Raw genomic sequence first — 26,994 nt, 5'->3', positions numbered from 1 at the left:
GCAATACAGTTCCTGTAGGAGGTGGTTAAATGTGCTTGACAGGGACATGGACAGTAGAGAAAGATGTAATGAGTCTGAAGTTTGTGGGATTCTGTGTGGGAATGTCTGTAGGAATCACAGGTATTTTCAGCCAACAGGTTGGCCCCGGATATGTCACAACAGCCACAAGTTCTGCAGGTCAGGTCATGAACATTAAGGCAGTGATTCATGTGACATTCTGGCACAGCTGGAGAGATTTAAGAAGTTACCAGCACACATCAGCTCTCCCATGACTGCTTTGTCAGTGCAGAGGCACCTTAGGGTGAGTTACCTTTAAGGGATCAGGTGAGAATTCTGAATTTGCTTCAGTGCAAAGTCAGACAGTTTAGTTTAAAAAATTTCCAGCTGTGATCCAGAGGTCAAGAGAGGTTCTTTCTTTCCTAGCCTGACCACATACCACAGGTAACACCTTATGAAAATTGTCCCTGTTTTCTCAAATAATTGGGTAAAAATATCAGTTGCCACTTTACTAAGAAACAGGATATTAAAGCATGAGAGGCTTGGGAAAAGTATTAATTCTAGCACGTCTCAATCTGGTTTGCCAAGGCAACAGCTTAACGTAGTTTGATGCGTCTGTGTTGTTTGGCAGTATTTCAGTAAAAGTGCATCATGATGAGTCATACTCTTAATAAGCAATGTTCTATTCTATCAGGAAGTGCCTTTCTCACAGCCAAGAGAATCATTCTATTAGTTCCCTGCCACATTCAGAAGTAAAGACAAACAATTTCATCCTTCTATTAGAGTGTATTTCTCCAAATGAGACAAAGAACCATGAAAATGCATGGGATCATTGATCACAGAGTTGGCTAACTTATGACAGGAAAAAGGTTGTCAAGTAAGGTGTGAGACATTCTTCTGAAGGCTGAGACAAAAATAGGGAGAATAATTGCATCACTACAAGCAGTTAGTAGGTTTATTGTCCTCTGAAAGTACATCAAAGTAATAATTTTGTGTTCAGGATCTTCAGTGTCAAAGTTTTTGAAGCCAGTCTATAGAAAAAGCACACTCATCATATTCTGTCATGTTTAATGTATTTAAAAATCTTGTATTGAAGTATCTTACTTTGGAACCCAGTCATGGTGAGGTTCAAAAGAACTGATAATTCACTGCTTTGAAAGCAAAACAATGTGGTTGTTCATAGTCATGTCTTATTTTAGTCTGTGTTCTCCACATTTTATCCTATGTCCACATTGACAAGTGATAATGTCCAATAGGAGCAGACTTGCAAAGTGAGAGTTTCTGCTAAGGAAATGGTATCCACACTACACATTTTACAAGGTCTTACTTCAGCTTGGCTGTAGCCTGTGCCTGTGGGTTGAGATGCCCCTGATGGCTGGACTGCATAAGATGTGCCCTTGGAGTGTGTCTTCTGTCAATTATCATCCTCAAAGGGATCCAGTTTGCGTCGCTGTGACTGCTCCACCACACAGGGAGATGAGGACTAATGAGTGGCTGGTTTCAAAACCCATCTCCTAATCTGAGCTAAAATAGGTTAAATACCTTTTATAGTCCTTCTGTGATTTTTTTTCTCCTCTCTGTTCTGAGTACATATTTTTCACATTCCTCTGTATATGGAGGAATATGAAGACTTAGCTTTTGCTATTAGACTCCTTCCTCCCTCTCCTATTGCTGCCTGTAGTGGAAGCACCACTGAGAGCAACAGGGACAAACTGCTTTGTTACTCAAGTCTTCCTCCTAGGAATTTCTCTTTGAGACTGATGACCAACTCCAGAAGAGGCATCAAGGAGCTTTGCATCTCTCAGAATATTTTTAAAGCTGTGCCAAATCCAATGTGGTTTTGGTTCATAAAGCAAGCTCCCACAGTGATATGCCCAAAACTCATCTGATTCGGTTCGTACAGCTCAGAACCAAGACAGGCTTTAGGTTTAGAAATCCACCTGCTGTTAAAAGGCCCTGTTCATGAAATCAGCACATGATTTTTCTCATCATTGAGCATCAATGGAAGTATCTGTCACTGTGGTACAATACTTCAGTGAACAGAATTTGCCCAGCTCTTTCCTTCTGGAGAAGCTAATTTTCAGCCTGTAGTATACACTGAAATGAGCTCTAAGGGTTCATTGCATTTTTCCTACTGAAAATGTGACCTCACTTGAGGGCTTAGGATAACACAGACCATGCTAAGCACTTGGAGCTCTGCTTAATGATAGTGCAAATTTTGAGAGCTCATGATCTCTAGAATTGGGTGCCAAGCATGCAGGATCAAGGCTGAGGCTTGTTAAGGTTTCCCCTTGGGTTGGTGGCTAATAAAGACCTGCATAGAGTTCATGGGAAAGCCAGGATGTAATGTGCATTGTTAGCCATCAGCATTAGCAGTAAGCACAAGGCAGAGAAGACAGCTGAAGAGCATTTAACTACAGGATGCTGGTGCTTTTCTGACTGTGCCCTTTCAGTAACTAAAATGTACTGTGGTGGTCTTAGCTCCTCATTGTTTTTTCCCTTATTTGCACCCTGAAACCAACGTGCATTAGACAGCCCAGTTAACCTTCGCTGCTAGGGCAGAAAACCCAGGGCTGTGTTACTGTGGTAACTGAATCATTTTTCACTTGAAGATGGAGCAGTTCAATGCAATGTATTATGGAACAGCACACTCCGGTCAGGATGAAGCATGCAGGATGCCTGACAGCTCAGCGCTTGCTCTGTGAATGAATAGAGAGCTCCCAATTAATGCAGTGTTCAGCTTTTACCTTTAATAGTCATTGCTGTAACTCAACAGGAATGTTTATAAACATCTATTTGGAATGGTTGCCACATAGATATAATTTTCAGTAAATGCCCGACAGGAGTTTTCAGCATTGCTGTTGTTTATTATACACATTTCCAAAGATGCTGATCAGGGGGCTGCTGCAGAACTGTGTAAGAACTGAGCTAATATCTCAGCAGAAGAGAGGAAGCATGCTCTCCCTGCTCAGATTTCTTACATACACAGAACCAGACACAAGAGTTTTAGGCCGAGAGAATTAGGCTCCAAAAGTAAATGGGAAATGAGTGTAGGACTACTTTAGTGCCTCTAAAATTCCCAACTGTTCTTTATTATGGGAAAATGGTGATGTGGAGGACTGAAGATGGAGGTGTTCTCCCTCTTCAGCTGTATATAAACCTAGATATTATATAAAAATGGCTGTAATCCATGGTGGTTTCATTTAATTAGGGGGGGGGTTGGAGGTTTTTCTTTTGTTGTATGGAGAAAATTCTCTATTCTAGGTCGTAACAATTGCCATTTCAAGGTTTTGCAAAACAGATAAAATTGAAATGGCTAATGGAAGATAGAGTCATTATTCCTGTTATTACCCATTTAAGTTCATATTCATGAAAAAAAGTCAAAAGGAAAGCTAACAGGCTTGCATTCATCCCTCCTGCCAGCCCATGACACAAAAATGGTCTCCCTTTATTAGTTAAGCTCTCCTGTGTGTTTTCCAATGAAGGGGCATTAAGCTGGGGCAGTGAATTAGGAGGTTGTGTTTGAAGGGGTGGGGGTTGCAGAGATTTCATGCTTTTCCCCTGAGGGAATTTTTGTGCATTAACACTGATATAATGGTGCCTGGCTATGACAAAGATGAGCAGCTGAGAAATACATGTAATAAATAATGCACATAAACACACAAGATCATTTCTAAGGGAAGTAAAGTGGAAGCCAGCCTTTTTAGCTCACAGCTAATGTGGTGGAATAATAAAATTCCTTCTGAGATGCTGTTGTCTGACTTGACATGCTTTGTTTTTCTCCTTAACAGGGGAAGTGTTCTTGCAGATTAAAGGCCCACTAGAAGACACATATAAAATCTATTGCTATCACCATGATGAGGCACACACCATGCTGGAATACTATGAAAAGGATGAAGAACTGAAGCAGCATTTAAGAGACTGTGTACAGTCCTTAAAGTAAGATCTTTTCAAATGATGATTTCCGTCCATAGTCAGTTGCCTGGCAGGGAACATTTTAAATGGATGTAGATGAAAGGTCCCCTGTAAATCCGGAGTTTTATACGGCTTGCTGGGAGCTCTGGCTTATGCTGCTTTCATGAAAAGATGACAAGCCAGGGGCCATGATTAGATTTTTTTCTCTCTAAGATGGCCAAAAATAGCACAAGAAAGGTTGCTCTTTCCTTAGTTTCAGTGCCCCATACTGGCAAAAAAAAAAAAAAAAAAAAATTAAAAATTGCTGCATCATATCATGGGCTATTAGGAACACCTTTTCCAGCTCCCAGGAAACTTGCTGCCCCCCATCTTCAGCAAGTCTGCTCCTTGAATTGGAGCAGGCTGTTATGGAGCTACTCGAGTGCACTGGCAGTTCTGGGCCGCTGCTACGAGGCCCCAGGGTCTGGAGCTGCTGTGTAGTTCCCAACTCCTCATGATGGGGGTGTCTGAGAGGGAACAGTGGTGCAGCAAGCTGCCAGCTCCCACCAGAGGCAGGTGCTTTGTGCCATTGGATCCAATGCCAGACCCATGGGAAAATGTGTAGAGAACTGGGAATGTTGCCAAGTAATGGATCCATCTGCCTTCCAGCACAGCTTCCTCCTGCAGCTAGGGGCAGGGACCAGCTCATCCACTCCATGGAGCGTGCTTCTCTTCCCACCCATAAATCCCCTTGCCCCTCACTTTCCCAAGAGCATCACACAGAGCTGTCAGGAGGGAACATGCCGCAGATTCAGACCAGAGGTCTGGCTCCAGCTCCAGGAAAGGCCCATGCTGCACCCTTGTAGGAGAGATGTAAAGTTATCACAAATAAAGAAGTGTACATCAGCAACAGGTATTTCAGCCACCCCCTGATTTGTGATTGGTCTGCAGAGATCTGTTAAGACTTAGGAGATGGGAAGTATGTCCAAGTGAAATCTGGAAAGAGTGGTGAAGGAAAATATTAATAACATTAAAAGAGAAGTGTTTGCTTTGAAGATAGGTTTTGTGGAAAATGAAGCTTATCTTGTGCAACATGTTTGGCTCTTAAATATATAACAAAGTATATGTACAGGGTTCTCAAGTTTTAGCTACCCTGGAGGTTGAAATAAATAAATTTTCATATAAACTCATGCCTTCAGGCTAATGGATGGCCAGGTATTTCTCCTAAGTGGGTATTTTGGTGCTGATGCCTACAATAATCTTTCCTGACTAATCAAGAGAAGCCACTACTGTCATTCATTTATCCATGCTGCTGAGGCAAGGGGACATGGAAGGAAATACAGATAAAAAATAATGTCCATGTACATCCTAGGGTGGATGTTGCCACTTGTATACCAGAGCCAGCAAGAGGTGCTTCTGCTCCAAAATCACAGCTGGGCTTTGTGAAGAGAAAGGATATTTTATGCTGAGCCACTGTAGCCTTTTGCTAGCTGGAAGTGACAGGGACTTCTTTACAATGAACCCTTGTTTTGCCTTATTCTTTCCTGATTAGCCTTTAAACAGAAACCAACCATAAAAGCACTGGTGTGTATATATTATGTTGTGATCTTTCCCAGTGCCTAAGGATTGCAGTCAATTCAACTATTAAGACCTGAAAGTGCATGCTGGGATTCAGAACTGTGGTCATCTGAAACTGTTTCTACCCAGTGGAGAATATTTGCCCTAGGAAGAAAACTATGCAAGATTGTTACCAAATAAGTTACAAGCTGTTTTCCATTGTGAGACATAACAAATGTGGGGGCTGGTGCTATCTTTGAAAAATGTTTACTTGTTAAAGAGTTTTCTTTTCCCTTGGAAAGAATATTGTTCCACTTTAAAAAATCTGAAATGAGCTGACATTAGTAGGGGTTTCTGTGCCTCCACTGAGTAATATCTGACATGTGAAAAACAAGTTCTGTATCATGAGCAATTTGAGAGTGGCACTCTGCACATCTGTACAGACAAATCAGATTTAATTAGCTATGTTGAGATTCCTGTTCCTTTTGACTGAAGAGGAAAAAATCCATCCCAAAATGTAGGTGTCTGCATTGGAGACATGTGCAAATCCAATTTCTGTAGAGTCCCGTGTTTCAGCAGCGATTATGCAAACTGGGGATGTTGTTTGCTAGCCCAGCCAAAGAAATGCAGCTGGTAAAAATGAAAGGATGCTGGCAGCTACCTGCTCAGCTTTCAGCCTGAAGTAGCTTGGTCAACTATCGCAGGGGCAGAGGGACGTCACAAGCACACAAAATGCTGACAGTGCAGAAGCAATGAAAGCAGCAGCAGCTTCCAGATGCTCAGCTAGGCTCTGGGGGCCAGGAGATGAGAGTGCAGGCAGTCAGAAAAGTGTGGCTGAGGATGTGATGTCAGGAAAGCCTGATGCAGAGATAGTGCTGACACGTTTGGGTCTCTTGCATTTGAGTGTATTCATACCATAAGAAAACATTCCATGCACGAGTTTGCAAACTACAATTTTAAGTCCCTGATGCTTTTGGTATATGCATCAACACCATCCTAATCCAGAGAGGTTTCAGTTGATGTGTGGTCTACAAAAAGCTTCGCAGCTTCATTGACTCTACACCCTAAAAGCCTGAAATGTATTCTTTTTCTTTTAAAACTACATTTCTGTTTAAAGAGAGTAGACAGAGATGTATGTGAAGTGTAAGAATGATGTTTAGTTTTACTTTTTGTACTAATGGCTTGATGTTACCTACAATTGTTAGTAGAGTGATCCAAACTTCCTTCTCTAACAGTGTGAGGACAAGGCTGGGTCTCACAGCCAAAGCAGGTTTCTTACAATCCTTTTGCATTTGGGGCTGTCCATTCAAAAGTTACAGGGTCAGATTCACCGGTACCCTCTGGCTGCTTTGCGCAGTTCTGCTGACACACAGCAGCCATAAACCTAAGTTACCTTGCCAGTTATGGCTACCCTGTGTACTGAAGTGTATCTGAGAATCTCCTGGTGTGTATAAATCCTTTTAGGAGGAATCTAATGCATGTTTTGTTTTCTTCTCTTTTGCAGAAAGAGATATGAAGAAGAGTAAGTACTATGCCTTTTTTCACATGTAAAATAATCTTTATAGTACCTTTGATTTATCTTTAGTATGTTTAGAGCTGTACAGGTAGTAATTTTAAGAACACAAGCCTTTTGTGTCAGCATAACCTGGAGAATTTTCCAGGACATATGCAGAATGCTCTGAGTGTTTGTCAACAGCATAGTGTCAGTCTTTGAAATCCAATTTCCTGCTACAATTCAGGCAGGCCTGCAGGTAAAGCTGTTTCTAAGCTGACAACCCCTTCAGTAGCCCTATGTGAGAAGCCTTCTTTAGGATCTTCCCCCAACAGTGGCTGGAAGAATATTGGAAAAGAACAAGCTCATTGCAACTTAGCCAGGAAAGTCCCCCAGCCACAGATGAGTTGTGGTTAAGGGATTTCTGTGCCAAATGTGACATCTTCGAAAAGCTGTAAAGGAGAATTTATCACAGCTGCAGCTTCTGGACATCCAGCATGTTGACTGCATTGAAATGCAGCAATGCCTGTAGCAACCTGCAGTGAGAGGTCAGAGGAGGGGCTGTCTGAACTGAAGAGAAAGATTACAACCCCAGAGGAACTGTTAGGAGAAAGGAGGAGCAAGTGTGGTCTATACTGGCAGGAGAGGAACAGAACTCAAGTCAAGTCAGGGAATTTGTTAATCAGTCAGTTAATTGCATGTTGTAACTATGATCTGCATAAAATACACTTTGAAAGACTTGCATGTTGAAACTCTACTTTTGGAGGTTTTAAGCTTTTGTGCTTGGAAATGGTTTCTCTGCAGTTTGTTTTGATAAGGGATATTCCTGTGTACCCCTGTTCCGCAAGGAGTGTGGCTCCAAGAGATACAAAATATCCAGAAGGTCGCAGTATGATCATGTGAGGCAGCAACACATGCTGAAATCACCCAAGACTGGCTGTTCTGCCTTGTGTAGCCCTGACAGATATGAAAGTCCCTGAGCTTGGCTGCCTCACAGGCAGGGCACTCAGGAAGTCCCATCACCTGCAAATCAGAGGTTGCAGAGTTGCAACAGCCCTTGGGCAGGACTGCACCCAAAAATCTGATTACTCTTGAACTGGAAAATACAGCGTAACTCCCCCCAAATGGTCTGTGATGTTGCTGCTCCCAGACTGCTTTTCATTCAAGCATGATCAAGAAAACAATTACATAAATACCAGACAGTGCTGCCCTTTGCTAGCAGCTCAGTAGGTTAAATTCTGCTTGGCTTAACAACTGTGCAGCCTCAGTGAGTTCCCTGGGTTTGCTCGAGAGACTTATGGCACAGTGAATTATTTGCCCTACATGTCTGGTACTAAAATCAAGGCATGCATAGTAGATCATGAAGCCCAAGATCCCAAGTCCTGCTGCAGCCTGATTCCTGCTCACCATCTCAGAACTGGCAGCTGCTCATCACGCCAGCCTCAGCCCGGCTGGACCATGCTGGCTGTCATGTTTGCCACTGGACCAAGCTGCCTTGCAGTGAGAGCAAATGAAAGTAAATCCTGCCTCCCCTGCCTTTGTGTGGCTCACCACCATGGGCGTTTTAAACAAGTGGGAATGTGTCTGTGCTAGTGACTTTGTTTTGTTGGAGGCAGGAGGGAGGCTGTGCCGTGGAGCTCAGTTTGCCAGTACTGCATTTTGCCAGCTGCATTTGCTGCAGTGCTATGGCAATAATTTGCTGTGAGATTGGTACAGTTACATGTGGCTTACAGTACTTGCTAAATTCAAAATAACGTGGGGGAAGGCTGAAGTAGCATCGCAAATGAATTACCAACTTAATTTTCTGCACAATAGATGTCACAAGGTGTTACTCTCCCGCTTGAGTGGTGTGGCAAGGCCATGTCCTGCCCAGCAGCCCCTGGGTCCTGACAGGGTGCACTGCAAATGGGACTGTCCAGGGAGAGTGGCTATCTCAGCTAATCTTGCTGGGGAGAATTAGATGAGTCGAACTTTGTGGCATTTAGTGCCCCAGGGAGTCATTATCTCCTAACAAACCTGCTATCTCTCACACCATATTGCAAGACTGTGTCATGCAGATACCGAACAGAGGGCTGTTTATCACTTGGGCAGCTGTCCAAAGTGCAACTATATAAAGAGAAGACACTTGAAGATTTTTCCATTCATGAGGCAGCTTTTATAGATTTGCATTCATAGAGCTTTTCAGAGAAAACAATAACAATTTAAGATTTTTTTTTTCATTATTGCTGCCAGAAGCTGAAAGAAGGAAAAACAGCTTTCTATTTAATGTAAGATACAGGGGAAATGAGGGGAATTGAAATGATGAGAATGTTTCAGGACATGAGGAAGCCTTAAAAGGCATCTACTGTTAAATTTTTTTCATGCAGAACTTTTTTACAGATAATGCCTGTTTGAGAGAGATGGTTTAAATATGCAGATGTCTCTTCTCAAAGGCATTCAAATTGTTGTTAATTAGTCAGCAAGTAAGGATTGGCTCTTGTACTTTTTACACATATAAAAGTAGGAATGAAGGGTTTTTTTTTTCTTTTATGCTTTCTGTTGCACAAAACAATAGATGTCAGCCTGCAAAACCATGTGGCTGTTCCCTATTTTTTGTACTTTCCTTCTACATTGTGTCATTTCTTCTTTCCATATGCAGAAATCCTTCTTTGTCTGCCCTTAACTCTTGCATAGTTAATGTCAGAAAACCTTTTCTGCTCCAAAAGAGCCTTTCTGGGCATGCAAATGGAAAGCTTGCTCTGCCTTACTGCCCTCCACACTGTCACCAGGAGCTCGTGCTCAGTGTCAGTGGGGAGGTGCCAGGTAGCTGGTGCTGGAGCTGTGCCTGGTTTGCTGAGGAGTGTGCTGTCATGGGGAGGCCATGGACATGTCTGTCCTGCTGCTGGAGCCTCAGCAGTGGCTGACCCTGCTCTTGGCCACCTGGTGGTTGGTGTTACCTGTTCTGGGGAGACCCCATGTTTCTGGGGAGACCCACATGGAAGGTGATGAAGGTACGTGTGGCTCAGTCCTTTCCCGTTTCCTTTGAGGCTGTTGTGGCAGCCCACAAAGCGCACAGCCTCTCCCATTCCAGCCTGGAGAGTGTAAGCAAAGTCTGGAGCAGGGCTGGAGTGTGAGTTCAGCTGGCTCGAGAGCTCAGGGGGTCCTTCATGGCCTGAGCCACTTGAATGCCTGGGGATGCTGCCCCTGCCCAGCCAGCCGGGATTGAGCCTAGAGCCACAGAGCATCCCTGAGCCCATGCTGGGAGCTGGGACTGTCCTGCTCTCGCCCTTCTGCCACCCTGCCCAGCTGCCTGCTTTGCCTTTACGTAACGGAGTCTTCCAGCAGGCTGGATCAAGCCTGTGTGAATATCCTGTGTGTTCAACATTTCCCAGGCCAGATTTGGTACCCGTTGGAAGCATCATTAGAAATAACTGACTGGCAGCCAGCAAAGTAAAGCCACAGGTGAAAGGCTGTAAAGCTTAAGGGTCTCTGTGCCAAGTCAGGGGTATTGTGAGAAGGGATGCGCTGTGAACAGGCATCCCAGTTACCCACAGCATGGAAATGTTGCAGTTTTAAGCCTGAGGGCCCAGAGCAGGATGTAACAGCCCTGCTCTCACACGCATTTCTCAAACTTCCTGTTATTTGTTCTTCCACCTACATCTCCCTTCCTGGGTGTTGTGATGTGTGAGTTATAGCACATGCACCTTTAGACTGAGTGGGATGGTTTCAGAGCTGATGTCTGCTAAGTTCTGAAAACAGAAAATTCAGAGAGCTGGGGTGTATTTCTCATTGAGGGGGCAACAGCAGGGTTTCGTTTACAACACCCCTGTTCCCCCACAGATGTATCTTACTTTTATTTATGCAATTTTTTATGCAATTACCACTCAAGTTTTTTGACTTGAGTGGTAATTGCAATTCAAGGAATTTCTAATTTTGTGGCAATTATTTTTGTGTAAATTACAGAGGGAAGCCAAATCTAATGGACCTGGGATCCCTGTTGATCAAACCAGTGCAACGGCTGATGAAATATCCCTTGTTACTCCGGGAGCTCTTGAACTCAACTCCTGCTTCTCACCCTGACCACGAGGCACTACAACATGCCCTTTTTACTATGAGAACCATTAACTGGAACATCAATGAACTTAAAAGGAGGAAAGATTTAGGTAAGAAAGGACGGAAAGTTCTTTGTAGGTTTGGGCTGGCCATTACAAGATATATTTCAGCTCAGATATTTCGCTACATAAATTTTAGCTGGTGCCACACAAGTGGTGAAATACATTGAGTTTCAAGAGGGTAACAATGCCTTAATGTCCCTTGTCCTCAGCCAACTATGTTACCTGACTGGTAACTCCAGTATGAAAACAGGGAAAGAATTAATGTTATAGTGTCTGTAATGCAGTTGCAAACACTGATAATAATTAGGATGCAGTAATAGCAATATTTTTTCAGATTTGCCAGGTTGAAGCCCTAACTTCGCTTTCCCCAGGGTTACCGTTGATAATGGGGTTTTCATCCTCCTGAGCATTTTCACACGAGATTACCCCAAATTACATCAAAGTGTCTGCTTTCAAATAGTTTCATATTTGTGTGCCTGTTCTGGTGAAAAGTCCTGTGAATACAGACTATTGATGTAATGAAATTCCCTGTCTGCAGTGCTGAAGTATAGGAAGAATGATGATGATGAAACCCTTAAAGAAAAGTTTGCCCGACTGAATATTCACTCCATTAGCAAGAAATCCAAGAGGGTCACCAGCCATCTGAAAATACTGACAAGGGGAGAACCTCAGGTACTTATCCAGCTGCAGATTTGCATTGACAGCTTCAGTTCTGCTTTTGCACAGGGTGTTTTTCAAAACGTGTTGGAAATGGAGTTTGTGGTGCTGCTTTTTTTCCTACCTAATTTATAACGTCATTTTCTGACTGTCACAGAGGACAGGAAAGATCATTGTGATTGAAACAGAAAATAATGTAATGTGTTCTCCACCTTTTCCTTTTTTACACAAGAGTTTCTCAAACTTCTGGTCTTCAGCAGAGAGGAAGTGAGAGGTAGTTTTGTGAAACTCAGCCTGAGGTCAGCATTTTGCAGATACCCTGGCAATAATTATTGTCAGGGCTGAGAACATGTTCAGTCCATCTTGCTCCTGTTGTAGCATTAGGGGTTTGGAATCCACCAAGGAAGATGAGCAATACCTCTAATTAGGAAAGGGCCACAGGGTTTGCTTCTACATGTGCAGAGACCTGGAACCCTCAAAACTACAGAGAAAAAGAACTCTGTGATGAGTCTGATGGGTGTTGGGTGGCCAAAAGTAAAATCCTCCTTCATAATTTCAAAGTTGTAATTCAAAACCTAACAGGATAAACATTTTCAGGAAAGCTTAAATCGAAATCTCAAAGAAAATCAATTACAAACGACCTTGAAAGTGATATCCAGTGCACCTCACTGCATGAGATGGCTGATTATACAAGGTCACTTGCCTTTCTAGATGTGACTTCACAAGATACATGCCATTTTTTCCGGGTGTGGTTTTTATCAATGTTTCTCCTCTTTCTCTGGTCCAAATCACTCACATATATTTTTTTCTGTTCATTTATTTATACAGTGGAAATTTTTGTATTCAGTATGTGACAGACACCAGCAAGACTATAAAATCAGAGAAAAAGGGAATAAAATTTGATTAAGAGGATATGTAATTTTTCTTTTCCCTTTTTTTTTTTTTCTTTAGAAACTTCTGGTTTATTTTTTTTGGTTTTGTTTCTAATTAAGCTTTAAACGTTTGAGGATCATTTTAGTATCAGAATGCATCTGTTAGAGATTCAGCCGCCTCTTCTGCTTAATTAGACTGAGAAAGTTCCCGACTCACGTCTTGAAACACGCCGACACCCCCACGGCAAAAACACTGAGACATGACTTGAGATTTCTGAAGCCCCTGCAGGAAAGGAGGGGCAGAACTGACCGCGTCTTCAGGGCGGCATTCAGAAGTTTCCCGAGGCCATCGGCGGCTGCCGGCGTTTCCAGAGGAGAGGCTGGCTCGGCCCTGGGATAACAGCTCTGGGATAACAGCTCTGGGATAACAGCTCCACCTGCAGCCGGCGTGCGGGAGAGCGGCCGCGGCCCCGCTCCGGAATAGCCATCCCTTCTTCTGCTCTGCAATAGCCATCCCGCCTTTCACTCCCAAATATCCATCCGCCTTCTGCTCTGCAATAGCCATCCCGCCTTTAACTCCCAAATATCCATCCCGCCTTCTCCTCCGGAATAGCCATCCCGCCTTCTCCTCTGCAGTAGCCATCCCGCCTTCTTCTCCCAAATACCCACCTACCTTCTTCTCCCAAATAGCCATCCCGCCTTCTTCTCCAGAATACCCATCTCACCTTTTCCTCCCAAATAGCCATCCCACCTTTTCCTCCCAAATAGCCATCCCACCTTCTCCTCCGAAATACCCACCCCACCTTTAACTCCCAAATACCCATCCCACCTTCTCCTCCCAAGTACCCATCCCACCTTTCCCCCCCGTCCTTTCCTCAGGTGGAACAGCACACAGGAAAATGAAGCGTTTTGTTGGCCTTGTAGTAAAGCAACTCCCTGCTCCCACAAGGATTAAAAATGGAATTCTCTGCCATGTTGCCCAGTGGTTTTGACTTTTCTTGAATTACAGCTGGAGCTTGGGAGAATTAGGGGTTGATCTGTTTTCAAAGGGAGGAGTTCAGGGATTTTTCTAGCAGCGCTCTGGATGTTTATTTTGTTAGCCAGGCTCCTTTGGGCTGCCAAAATAACAGTGCAAATGTCTATTTTAGGTGAAAGATGGAACTTTTGATAAGGAAGAAAAGCTGTTTCAAAGTCTAGAGAAGACTGTGAAATTGTGTGTGAAGAACATTTCGCTCTATTCACAACATCTCCAGGTGGGTACAGGCCTTTCTGCAGTCTGTGGTCACAAACCCTGTTCATAACCAGTTTGACACACATTTCTGCTGGCTGAGCAACACCAAATTATTTATTAGCAGGGCTGTCTACATCAGAATATTAAAAAAATAAGCTTTGCTGCCGCTGCATTACTGAGCCGATGGCAAATAAGTTTTGAAGCCCCCAGTTTTGCATTTTCCCCCTGACAGAGGCAGGTTCTATGGAGACCCACAGGTGCAGAGAAGAAGGTTCTGTCTGGTGGCACAGTCAGGACTTTCAATCTCTGTGTGAAGCTGTCACCCCCATCTGCTGCAGTGAAGGACAAACTGAGATTGAACCAATTTTCTCATTAAAGATTGAAGAACAGAGCTGCAGCCACATGAATTAAAACATCCTAAAATCCATATTGTGGATGGTAGGACTCCTTCCCTTTTCCCACGAGGGTTAGCATTAGATGTGCAGAGTGCTCGAGTTCTCTAAAATGTCTGTGCTTCAACCCTCCTCTCCAGAGCTGAGGGCTGTGATTTATCAGCCTGCCCCTCCCCTGGACCACTTGCCAGCTTTGTGGATGGCATGAGGCCTGTCCAAGGGTAAGAGTGCCCTAGGCAGGCAGGGAGGCTGTTTGGGAGATAGGCAAGATCAATAGCCAGCTGGCCAGGGCTTATGGTGCTTGGTTCTGCAAACAGGGAAAGGCCAGGGAGCTCAGCCAAGGAGGGCTGCTGCTTGCAGTGGTGCTGACAGCTCCTTATCCAAATGGATCCACTCTTCATTGAGATTTAAATTCTGGGTAACTGAAATACACCACTTAGTCCTACTTCGTCCCCCAGAAGAGATTTTTGAGGATGCGTGGTAAGCTGGCTTCTTGCTGAGGAGTAGCTGAATTCCAGTGGGATATTCATTAGTTTAGGGCATAATTCTTTTAGTTGAACATTAACAGCTTGATTCTTAAATAGTTTACACTGAAAATAGACAAAGCAAAGGAAAATATTATCACAGTAAACAACCTCACAATGACTGGAAACCGCACAGCAACTGCACAGGTGTTGGAGATGGAAAATATTTCTGATTCCAGAAGTATTGTTGAGAAGCTGCATGAGTGAATGCAGCATATTAAAACAGATTGTAATAGTTTCATCTTCCTACCATGTTTTCATTTAGGATTCTATACATCTGGCTGCCCAGAATATAATTGAGCTTCAGGAAATCCTGCAAGATAAAGATGACAAAGTCAATGACTGTTCGGAAAAACAGACCAACACTGCAAATCTGTGTGAAGACTTTGTAAGTAAATGCAATGTCCACTGTTACACAGCTGTCTGTATGTCTGAGAAAACAGCTGCATGTGAGGAAGACTAGGACAGAAAAGAGGAAAAAAAAACAGCTCAGGAATCTGTTGGAAAAGATAAGTGGGGATTTTGGTTGAATTTATGTAGGAACTAAGATAAAATACAATATAAATGAATTGTATTTTCCTTAGAAGAATGAAAGAAAACCTGCCAAGCTAAATTCCTGGGTTTATACTAAAATCTTTGTGTTAAATTTGTATCACCTGAATAATTCTGTATTTGTGTCATCTGAACTTCAGCAAAGAGCAGCAGATTGTTGCCTTGCTATTTTTGTTACCAGCACTTTCAGTTTGAGTGACTTTTGTGATTGATATTGTGCTTATGTACTGTTAGCTCCTGGAATCACAGATCTGTAAAAATCTCAGATTTATTAACTGGAAAATAGCCTCTCAGATCATCAAGTCCAGATATTAACATAGAACTGTCAAATCCTTCATATAGGGAAACCATGAAAAATCCAAATATAGCCCATAGTAATTAATAAAACAATTTTAAAAATAGTAATAGTTTTTCTACTAGCCTTCTGCTTTCAGAAATAAACGAACTCTAATGCCTGGCTCTAATAAGGTACTTAAATGTCTTTTCAAAATGTGATAGGCTGCTTATTCAAACATCTGCTCAAGCTGGAAAAATTCAGAGGTGGAGGTGCATTTGTCAATAATTCTCTCTCATTAGATTTTTGGAAAATTTTCAGGACAGAAATTCCCAGTAGCCTCTTTTTAAGAAATCAAGTCCAGCAGTTTGGAAGAATTGTTTTCTTAATGCATCAAAAATTGGTTCACTAAACACAGCCCAGTTTTTCAGGTGGAAATAAAATAGGAGCTATTTAGCCAGTGTACATCATCTTGGCCTTGGAGAGCAGCTCTGGGGCTAAAATGGATCTGCCCTCAACTCTGCTGTTTTTGAGAATGCAGAGGCAGCTGCTTTTTTATTCTCACATCCAACCCAACAACTTAATTCACACAGAATGTCCAAGGGCTTTAATCTGATGATGAATTTCACTCACTACCAGCCTGTGCTGTATTTGAACAAATTACTTACAAAAATAAATTTTATTTCATGCAATATTAATCCCATGAGACAATTAGAGACTAATGGAAAAGTCTGAGGAAGACTGGTTTTTTTACCAGGTGTCTAATTTTGTTGATTACTAGAGATAAAACCAACAAGCATAACCTAATTTAATCAAATCAAGTGATTGTTTGTGTTTGCTTAAACAGGAATTGAGTTACAGCTGTTTCCAGGAGAGGGAAAAGGAAAAAAAAAAAACAGCTTTGAGAGAATTCAAGTCTCCCACTTAGTAAGACCTCATTGGCTTTAGAGTGTATATTGATGTGGGCCTTCCAGCCAAGGAAATCCCAGTTTTATTTGACCACTTGACCAATCCTTGCTGTTTTCCCCCAGTGGCAGCTCCCTAGGGGCAGTACCTGAGGCTGCACGCTCCAAGGGACCACTGCCATTTGCAGAGGCTGAAAACTTAAAAACTAACATCTAAAAATTGAACATCTCCTGTTATGAAGGAGATTCTAAGTCATGCTGGACCCTGCTTGAAACTGCCTCTGGCAGCAAAGCTTTGTGAAGAGTGATTAACAGATTGCTTGATGGGCTGCCATCAGGCTCAGCCCCTTATGGCATCTGATGGACTGTGTGAATAAGGTAATGAGTAGGTTTGGTTTGTACTTTCCAGATGGCTCAGCTGGACAAGCTTGTCTTGACTCCTCTCTCAGCACTGCAAGCCCTGTTTCCAGGCCCCCAGAAGCTCATCCAGAAGCGCTATGACAAGTTGTTGGACTACAACAGCTACATTCAGAGGTCAGCTGGAGAAGAGCTGGAGCTGGCAAAGAAAGAATATGAGGCTCTAAATGCACAGCTAGTGGAAGAACTTCAGGTATTCAACAGAGCAGCCAAAAAGATTGTGTTGAACTGTCTACATTGCTTCATCACCCTCCTCAGGAATATTATGTTTGCAGCACTTCAATCAAACTCTGCTGTCATGGTGCCTGTTCCAGTAAGTACATTAGAAACAGGTGTGGCTGTGTTTAATTTCTCTTTTCTTCTTTCTGTATGCTTTGGCTAAAGTTATGTAGGACACATATCTACAAAGCTACACTGATTTACTGATTTTGTGACTTGTTTGTTCTGCTGAGCACAGTCAGATTGTTTTTTTTTTTTTCCTTTGCAAGCTCAGTACAGATTAAGTTCTTAGAATCAAAGTGGTTTGGTTGGAAGGGATCTTAAAGATCATCTAGTTCCAATTCCCCTGCCATTAACAGGGACACTTTCCACTGGACCAGGTTGCTCAAAGCCCCATCCAACCTGACCTTTAAAGCTTCCAGGGATAAGGAACCCACAGCTTCCTTGCAGAAGCCATTTCAGTGCCTCACCAGGGTCACAGCAACCAATATAAACCTGCCCTCTCTCAGTTTAAAGCCATCCCCCTTGTCCTGCCACTACATGCCCTTGTAAAATGCCCCTCTCCAGCTTTCCTCTAGGCCCCCTTTGTGTACTGAAGGCCACAGTAAGGTCACCCTGGAGTGAGTTTTGAGGAACTTCTGTTCTGAACTCTTGTCAGACATGGGTTTTTCATTGAGAATGATCCTAATGGGACTGTTCCTGCTGTTGCAGTGACAGTAATGGCAACAGTATTACAGGGAGGCAAAAAGAAGGCAGCTGCTAGCATATCTCAGCATGTACTCTGACTAGCCCAGAAAACACAGGAAATTATAAGAAAGTACATGAACACCTCATTTGCTGCTAGACTGCAGAGTCACAGATGACTGCAAAAGAAAATCAAGTTAGGAGATCCAATGAAATAGTGTTTATGAAAATCAAGGTGCTTTAAACCCCAAATATGATGCAGAAACTCCTGCAGATATCTCTCAGCAGTAATGAATAGCCTCACCTGGAGGACTCGAACCCCCTGAGAAACACAGCTACAACAATGCCTTCCACACCTACAAATCCACTCACCTGAACAGAGCAAGGCTGCTTGGGAAACACACTCTAGAAAGGCAATTCTGGAGTATTTTTTTTCCATCAAGGCTGGAACAGAGCACATTATACTAAGGGACAGCTGAAAAATTAAGCAAAACAAGGTCAGGATCAAACCATAGAGCTATGGTGTTTAATGGGAAAATTAAGGATTTTTCTGCATGAAGAAATTTCATCCCTGTAATTTGATGTTTCCATGTGTTGAAAGCTGTTGTACTGGGCATTGTATTCTGGGAGGGTCTGGCTACAAAATTACCTTATTTTTCTTATTTTCCTGTTTACATCAGCAAATCCATTTGGTATTAGGCATATACGAAAATCACTTATTCAGTGCCACAGACAAACTCAGTTACCCAACAATTTTTAACCTGTTTGCAGCTCTCAGTTGCACAAACACAGCTGTGGGATGAACTACTCCAAACCTTGTAGCACATTGGCCACTCTGATAGCTGCTGAGATGCCCATTTGCATGTGAAAGCAGGTGGTTCAGTAGCATAAATGCAAGGCTCTTAATTTTCATCACCGTTTAGAATATTTTTAATGATTTAACTTCAATTTCTATGCCATTTAAATGTAATAGCATCTAGTAGAGACTTTCTTTAAGCAAAGACCTTGCTTCTCTTTACATCTCATATGTAGAGATTGCACTGCTTATGGGCTCTGCAGAAAATAGTCATAACTTGTCAGATTTCCTGACTCCTAGCACTCAGCAAATTCAATTAAATCTGCTGTCTCCAATCTCCCTCCCATTTTGTACATGAGATCTAACCCACATTTGTGTTTGCAGCTGTCCTCCTCAAGCATCTGGGAAGTGCATGATCAATTGATAGAGGAGGTTCACAAGCTGAATTTTGTAAAAGAAAACATCAGTACAATCTTTATTGAGGGAAAATTGAGCCTGGAAAAAAAGAAACCCATTCCTTTTCCGGTGAGTACCATACATCCCAATTGTGCATGAAGAATCCTCTTTTGATCACTGTTGAAAAAAATCCATTTTTATGCTACCTAAAGGTTTGGGCTTTGTCTCCCCACTGTGACTCTGAATCAGGTTGTTGGAGTAAAGTTTTCACTGACCAGTAACCTCTGAAGATTTTTCACTTTTTTCATGTTAATATCTTGAAAATCCACTTGAAATTACCTCAAATTGCTCTTAGCCCTTTAAGCACATGGTAAGGCTTAGGTATATTTTTGGTAACTTGTTTTGTTAAATGCTCTTACAGTGCATCTTAGTCTTCTAATTCAGAATTTTTTTTCCTTGTGCTCAGCTGTGGTTATGTGCACTGGTGTTTACACATATATGCACAAACATACACACCCACAGCAGAACATTCAGAAAATCCACCAGGAAATCTCTGTTCCCAATCTCATCAGATGTTTCTGGCGATTTTAGGAGTTTAATTTACAGAAAAATAAGGACTATGGTGCAGGTTTACAGGAGAAGCTGGGGCAGTTGTAGAATTCCTTTCAGCATCAGTGAAGGCACAGGTGCTCTTGCTTCTGTGGTATGTGAAGATCCCATTGATGTGCAGCACCCCTGTCCCTGCCCTCTAACCAAACCCTGAAATGAATATGCTTCCAGCAGGTAATGGCATCTTGCCCTCATTTAGAGAGGTAATTTCACACAAAAAGCAGCCATTTTGGGTACCACTGATTTTTTTTTTGCCTAATGCCTTATCATGCAAGTTTTTATGTGGCCTTAGCACACCTCAGCCCATTTTTGGATTATGCTTTTTCTGTGATATTACATTGGAATACAAAGGTCATGGCTACGGAAAACCAATTAAGCAGGAGAGAGTTCACATACAGAACAGCATCTCTTTGAGAGCAGAGGACAGACTAAGAGGTCTTTAATTAGTGACATTCCTACATTTCTTTGAAATCTGCCCTTTATTGCTCACCTGTTAATATAGCAACGGGACAGGTTCTTCCTGCATTCGCAGGGGAGACTTGGTCCAGGTGTAACTCCTTAAGTTGATGTGTGAAAATGCCAGGTCAGTTGCCACATGCAGCATTTTTATCCAGATTTTTACCTGGAAATGGCCCCAGCATTACTGAGGATGAATATGATTTGTTTCCAGCTGGAGTCCCCACGGCAGACAGAGGAGCACAGGTCCAAGCTGCTGGCCACCAACAGCACCGAGTCGCTGTACCAGGCTAAGCGCAAGTGCAACGCCGTGCAGGAATTCGATATTGACGTGCAGGAAGGAGACGTGGTGGCTGTTGTGGAGAAAAAGGACCCCTTTGGAAGCACAAGCAGATGGCTTGTTGACACAGGAAGTGAGTTCTCTGCACAAATATCCCAATAACAGCTTCCCTTTGGGATATTGATTTCCTTTCATTCTGGCCCCATCTGTTTGCCTCTGTCATGCTGACAGCTGCATAAAGCGGTTGGTTTTGAAATTATTTTAGCAGCGTTTTGCTGTTTATTTATTTTGTGTCTCTTTATTCTGGTTTCTAGTCCTCACAGGGTATGTGTACTCCTCCTTCCTGAAGCCATACAATCCAGGCAAAGCACAGAAGGATGCAGCAGAAAATGGCTTTGGTGATGATGATTTTGATGACATCAGCCTCTTTGTCTCTTCACGGCCCTCTGCTGACAGCAGCACAAGCAGTCCAGGGTACCAGAGGAGTAAGAGCTGCTCACCTTTCCACTTCTGTGAAAATCCTGCAATTAATGGCACAGGGACTGGTGCTCTTCAGGGCATGGATGAGCAGCAGGTAAGTATGATACACACTGTGCCTGTCTTCTTGTTGTTCCTATTTAAAATCTAAAATTACACTGTTAGTAATTTAAATGGTTTCCTCTCACACCAGAAAAGAGTGGCACCAATCTGTCAGTGTGTCATAGGAATTCGTTATTCTCTGCTCTTAAATAGCTGTGAGGTAGGAAAAGAGAATCAGTTAAACTGTGAATTGCAGTCCTGTGTTGCAGAAAACACACTTGCATTATCCCACCCCATGTATCCCACCCCAACGTTTTCATAAGGAACAGGAACTTGCAAAATAGGTCAGTTTGGGGGATTTTTCAACTTACTGGTGACAAGAAAGCTGTGACAAGAATGCTGATCAGCAAGGCACAGAAGTGACCCATGTGCCACATTTTAGCACAGGAGCTTTAGGAGAGGTGATTCCCCCTGAGGAAACCTTGCTGAAAAATTCTTCATGCAATCCATGGCTACTTGGTGTGAGCTGAAAACCTTACCAGTGTTGTAAGGTGATGAGGTCTTGGAGATTGGTTTGCTTGTCATGCAGAACTCCCCAGATGCTACAATTTTACTTTTTATTTTGGCCCTGTCTATAAATTGCAGGCCACGTAGTTGAACGCTGGTTTGTACATGTTATTACATTTCTGTATACAGAACTGCTACTGATACACAGCTATACAGTAACATGTGGCTACATTTTTCAATTCTGATTTTTGTTTATGTGGCTTTCCTTTTTCAGATCTTCTATGCTGTTTTTGCATTTCAAGCTAGAAATGATCAAGAACTCAGCCTTCAGGAGTACCAGAGGGTGAGGATACTTCGCTTTTCCGACCTGAGTGGCAATAAGGAATGGTGGCTAGCTGAAGCAAAAGGTCAGATGGGATATGTACCATCTAATTATCTAGGGAAGATGACATATGCTTAGGAGGGGAAGGGCCTGTTGAGCCAGGCTCTCTGAAGCAGACAGAATAATCATCTGTTAGGTTTGCTGCAAGCAAAGCAAGCTCACAAGTGATTGACAGAAGCCATGGTATCCAGCACATAGATGATACTGAGAACCTCCATTCTCCAAAAGCCATCACCTTGTCAAGACCTGAGGGAGGAAACATTTAACAGGAAGACTGATTCTGATTAACGTGCTGAAGAGCTTGCTTTTCTATTACCCCATAATTTTCTCTTTTGTCAAAGCATCGTGCATCAAGACTCAACCTACAAGTACAAATCACAGATGAAATTACATTTTTCTTCCATGATATTTAGCAAATAATATTCAAGATGAAGAGAATTAGCCTTGAAAAAGGACAAATTCAGTCATCAGGAATACTCTAGGCTGAGTTGTTCCTGAACTGTTATCTCAGTGCACACAGACACATCTTAAAACTTGAGCTTTTTTGATTGTCTGTTTTTATCCTCAGCTGCTTTTGTGAAGAACATTTTTTCTCAGTGGAGATTATTGGATTGGAAAAAGAAAAAGGACTTTAATTTTAAGGAAACATTTCAACATTTAAGACATACCAGGTGTGGTGGTACCAGTGACTAGTCCCAGGGAAGAAGGTACGTTTAGTTAAATATGGAAATGCAGGAAGGAAAAGAGGAGACACTAAAAACAGGTACTGTGACATGAAGAAGTTATAATTTTCAAAAGAATTACCCAACTGCTTCATATGGTAGAAACAGTTTGTAGCAATATGGAAGTGCCCCAAGTTTGAAATCCACATATGTCTCCACACTAACTGCTTTAGTGCAAGATCTGTGTAGTGAAATGAAATCTGTGTTATTAGTCTTGGGAAATTCACTGGTTAAAAAAAAAAAAAAATTAGAAAAGTGAAGTGGTGCCTTTCAATGAATATTTAGTGCCTCTCTGATTCCTTAAGTCAGATGCAGGGATCATAATATCTAGTCAATAAGTTTCTTTAGGCTCACTGACTGCAGTGATTCCTAGATCAGGCTGGTGCCCAGCACTTAAGCCAGACTGAATGGTGACAGCAAACAGCAAACCCCTCCTTGTGATTCTCATGGGTATCTGAGTGCTCAACACAAGGTGTTTCACCACAGCAATGCTGAGGTCCTCTAGTGGTTAGCAAAGACCTGGTGCAAAGCACTGCAAAAAGGAAACAAATATGTGATTGTGCCTGCTGCAAATGGTGTAACTGAAAGTACACTCCTGTCAGGTGTTTTCTGGTTTGCATAATTGCTTGTGCTGATGACAAAAATGGCAACACTGTTACAGTCAAGGGTGGGAAAGGAGATAGTGTTGCTGATCGAGGGTAAACAGAAATTGTTCTAAAGCTTTTGTCTGAGTTTCTACTTCCCATAGTTTGAAGAGTGGGGTTTGAAGATGAAATTATTCAAAATGCTTAGTGAGATGTAATAGAAAATAACCTGTCAGCAAAGAAAGGATAAGAAAAGTTAGGGCAGTTGCTGCACACAATAGTTTCTGCTATGCTAATGAACCTGGTTTCATTTTCTTTAATGTCCTCAATTTTCAGATTATTTTTATAGAAGGGTAGAAAAAGTTGTCAGTCTTGCTCAGAGACTGAATGCAGCAGGGGATCACAGAGATTAAACCTGAAATTTGTGCTGGATTAAATCATATGACAGAGAAAGTTTTAGAGCTCTCAGAGATAGATATCCAGAATCTGATGTGTGAATCTCTGTGTACTGCTGCTATCCAGTGAGCATTATTTTGCCTTATTGTACATCACCTCAGGCACTTAAATCTTGCTGTTCCCATAACAAGCAAAAAGGATTATCAATTACTTAATAAATGGATTTAGCTGCTTTTATGGAAAGATTCACCTTTAGTTAAATGAAGAAAATAAAAGTGCAGAGAGTTTCAGCTTGGAAGAATGGACTGAAAGACTCATTGCTACCCTTTTACTGCTTTGGCACTTATATTTTGAGATTATGGGGAAGATACACACAAGAAAGTTTTCAGGTCTGTCTTACAATTTAGAATACTTTACTTGGAGAAGATCTATGCTTTGCAATAGTTGAAACAATTTTAGAAATGGCTGAATTGTACTTAATAGGCTTAATGGAGTCATGTAAGCACAATGATGAAGTTTTGTATTTCAGACAGTGAAATTAATCAAGGGAAAGAGGAAATAAAAGATTGCTGAAGTCTTAGCACTGAGAACTCAGCTTGAGTCACAGGAGAGCTCAGATTTTGAGTGTTAGGTAGATTCCCCATGAAGAATCAGACTCTGTGAAGGTGTCTCAAAGAGTACTCAAATGCTGCTCTCCAAAATATAGGTATCCTGATCCTGAAGTAACAAGGAATGAAGGATGAATATACTGGAGTTGACCACCTGAATTTCTGGGGGACCTGGAAACTCCTAGTAGGCCAAATGAAATCCCTGTAGGATTAGGATCCATAATAATTTTTATATTGTGGGATAATTATACGACTTTATTGTAGCCTTGTAACTTGGGATCCAGTAAAAGTATGTAATTATGTACCCAGGTGAATTGGCTTAGTCCATTTCAGAAATTCAAATTGTCAGCCATTCTCATTTGATACTATGAATATTAGCAAATTATTTGTTTTCGTTTAAAACAGATGAATGCAAACAGCAATCACAGAAAATTAAGATATGCTCCTTGAATCTAAAGCCTTCCAAATTAAGGATTTACAACAATTCATATTAGGCTTGCTCAGTCACACTTTTGTTAAGACAGTGCTTTAAATACCAGAAACTGAGCTGTGTTAGGGCTCCAGAAATTCATAAGAATATGCAATGGTTTTGCCACTGCATTTTTTTTTAATATAGGGAAGGTTACAGTATTTTAAGAGTTTTCTTATTCTCATTAATGACAACACTAATTAATTTTGATTGAAGCAGGGATAGGCTGCAATTTACTGGATTGATCCTGCATTTGTTCCAATGTGTGTTTTACTTGAGCTGTGGTGACAATAAATATGTACAATTACTTCCAAGATTGGGTCCATTCAAACTGAAGTGCTTCTCCATTCAGGGAATATTTTTATGTTGCCATTGATAAGCAAGGCAGTACACAGCAGAGTCCCAGGCTCTGACCTCTGGCACCTCTGTGCTTCACCATCTTCCCTTTGGCTGGGTGATCTTCCAGCAGGGGCTCAGCTTTTCAATGCAAACACAGATTGAAGAATTATTCCTTCTGACTTCTCATCTTTGGAAGCTTCACTGAGTAATTACCTCCTTCAAGCACTCAAGTATGCTTTTGCTGTCATTTTAAGATAGCTTTTAAAAATGAAGATAGATGAAGTGGACCTACCACCTGCACTAGGAACACAGCCATGATAATCCTTGTTCCCATAGATCTGTTACTGATAATTCCTATTACAATATTGTTTGTTGAGAAGTAGTAAAAAAAGAAATCTTCTTTTAAATTATTGTAATAATAAAATCTATTTTTGTAAAGATGTTTCTTCTTATTTTTTTAAACATGATGTTTTCCAGAAGCAAAGAGCTTTATATGCTATCCAAGATCTGCCTGCAAAATAGTTGCCTCAGATAAAATGCTGCATTTCTAGGGTGCATCCTTGCTTATTGATAAATACTTTAGAACTTTTAAAACACTATCAAAAATACTAAGAAAGTTTAAAAATACACTTCAAGGTTCCAATTGTCAGCATAGCTCTGTTCTTTTCCAGCTGCTTCTGAGATTGTAACCACTATGAGCTGTAGTAGATAAAAGTTTGTAAATCACAGAGCCTTATGTTAGACCTTCATTTTTAGACACAGGTATCACCAGCATCCCCCAGTCCAGCCAGAAGGAGCACTCATGGAACCAGAGTAACCTATAATTTCACATTACTGAGGGTATCAGAAGTTGGGCATCTATGAAACAAACCTTCCTATTTAAGTGGAAATAAAATACTACCACACCAATTTCTAAAACATTTAAGAAAGTCAGGTAGCTATTTTTACAGTAAATCACAGAGCAATTTGGTTTGGGGATAGAAAAATCACAGGACTATTTTCCAGTTTTTTTACTAAACAGGAGGCATGCTTCTCAAATTTCAGATGGGCATTACTTCTTTCTGCCCTACACTACATTCCTCAACCTGACACATGACTTCAGTCAAACAAGCCTGTAGAACAGACTCCTTTCCTGAAAATACAGTTGTTAATTCCATCCTAACTATAACATCAAAGCAGAAAGCAACTGTTTCCTTCAATCTTCTCTGTTTTTCAGCAGTGCCTATCTAACATATTCAAGCTAAACACTCGATTTAAAAGACCTGGTCTGTGCTGTAAATCCTTTCTGATATAATACTTCAAAGAATCACAATCCTAACTGACATTTTTATACCAACAGAAGATGACTTTGTATTTCATTTAGGAAGCTGGGAAAGTTACAGTGGAAGAATGTCTTTTGCTGCTGCAAACTGTAACTGTATTGCAGATTTTGCTAATGCAGTGTTATCGATGAGTGCAGCCACACTTTGCTTTATTAGAGGGAAAAGAGAGGCACAAAAAGCACAGCATCACTTGTTTCATTCTGAATGGAGGGACCCTACAGTCAATCCAGGCCAGAATTATACATGCAAAGACATCAGGGTACACTTGGAATCAGACCTCAGGAGTATTCTAAATGGCATTAGCTACCACAATTTGAGAACAAGGATCATTCCTCTGCCTGTGTTCACCCCATTGGTGCTGCCTAAAGTAAGGGCACAGTTGAGATGTAAGCTCCTGCACTCTCACCAGCAAAGCTTTGTGTCTGTTCAGAGGCAAGACAGGCACCTAGCACCTTGAACACTCCTCTGGGAGCAGCTTTTACTACTGGAATGAACACTTCACATAGGAGCACTTGGCCATTTAAAGAATCTATCTTCACACTACTTCTTAGTGTAGGCATCAGTCTTCTGATTAACACTTAGGAAGAAAATATGCCTTCTGTTTGCTAATGGAAACTGCATCAGTGTCTTTTCCTACTATGCTACCATTAAAAACCCTCTGTGCTGGAAAGGAGGAAGGATGGGCTGATCAAAAAGCAGTAAAAGTCCTGGATTCCTCCTCCTCATGCTGTTATTTTTGCACAGCCCTGGAAGCTGCAGGCACTACAAAGATAAAACCTTGCTTTTTTTCCCTCCACAGGAAATAATAGCTGAAAAAATATGCAAATTTTCCAGGCAGCTGAGGCAAT

At 41.8% G+C, this 26,994-nt stretch overlaps 1 protein-coding gene across 1 annotated transcript in view; it reads left to right on the top strand.

Annotated features, from left to right (window-relative positions):
- Positions 1-22,957, top strand: part of ARHGEF38 (Rho guanine nucleotide exchange factor 38) — a 36,970-nt gene extending 14,013 nt beyond the window's left edge. Inside the window, exons 4-14 of the mRNA XM_005484738.3 lie at positions 3,789-3,936; positions 6,953-6,970; positions 10,883-11,082; positions 11,573-11,706; positions 13,712-13,816; positions 14,976-15,098; positions 16,851-17,171; positions 18,942-19,082; positions 20,233-20,431; positions 20,613-20,872; positions 21,599-22,957. Coding sequence (XP_005484795.2) covers positions 3,789-3,936; positions 6,953-6,970; positions 10,883-11,082; positions 11,573-11,706; positions 13,712-13,816; positions 14,976-15,098; positions 16,851-17,171; positions 18,942-19,082; positions 20,233-20,431; positions 20,613-20,872; positions 21,599-21,784 — 1,835 coding nt within the window. The 3' untranslated portion in view covers positions 21,785-22,957. The remainder of the gene's footprint in view (positions 1-3,788; positions 3,937-6,952; positions 6,971-10,882; positions 11,083-11,572; positions 11,707-13,711; positions 13,817-14,975; positions 15,099-16,850; positions 17,172-18,941; positions 19,083-20,232; positions 20,432-20,612; positions 20,873-21,598) is intronic.
- The last annotated feature ends 4,037 nt before the right edge of the window (positions 22,958-26,994 follow it).

This window comes from Zonotrichia albicollis, chromosome 5, assembly GCF_047830755.1.
Source record: "Zonotrichia albicollis isolate bZonAlb1 chromosome 5, bZonAlb1.hap1, whole genome shotgun sequence".
Classification (NCBI taxonomy): Eukaryota; Metazoa; Chordata; class Aves; order Passeriformes; family Passerellidae; genus Zonotrichia; species Zonotrichia albicollis.
The sequence above is the reverse complement of the archived record's forward strand: the minus strand, read 5'-3'. Positions and strand labels throughout refer to the sequence as shown.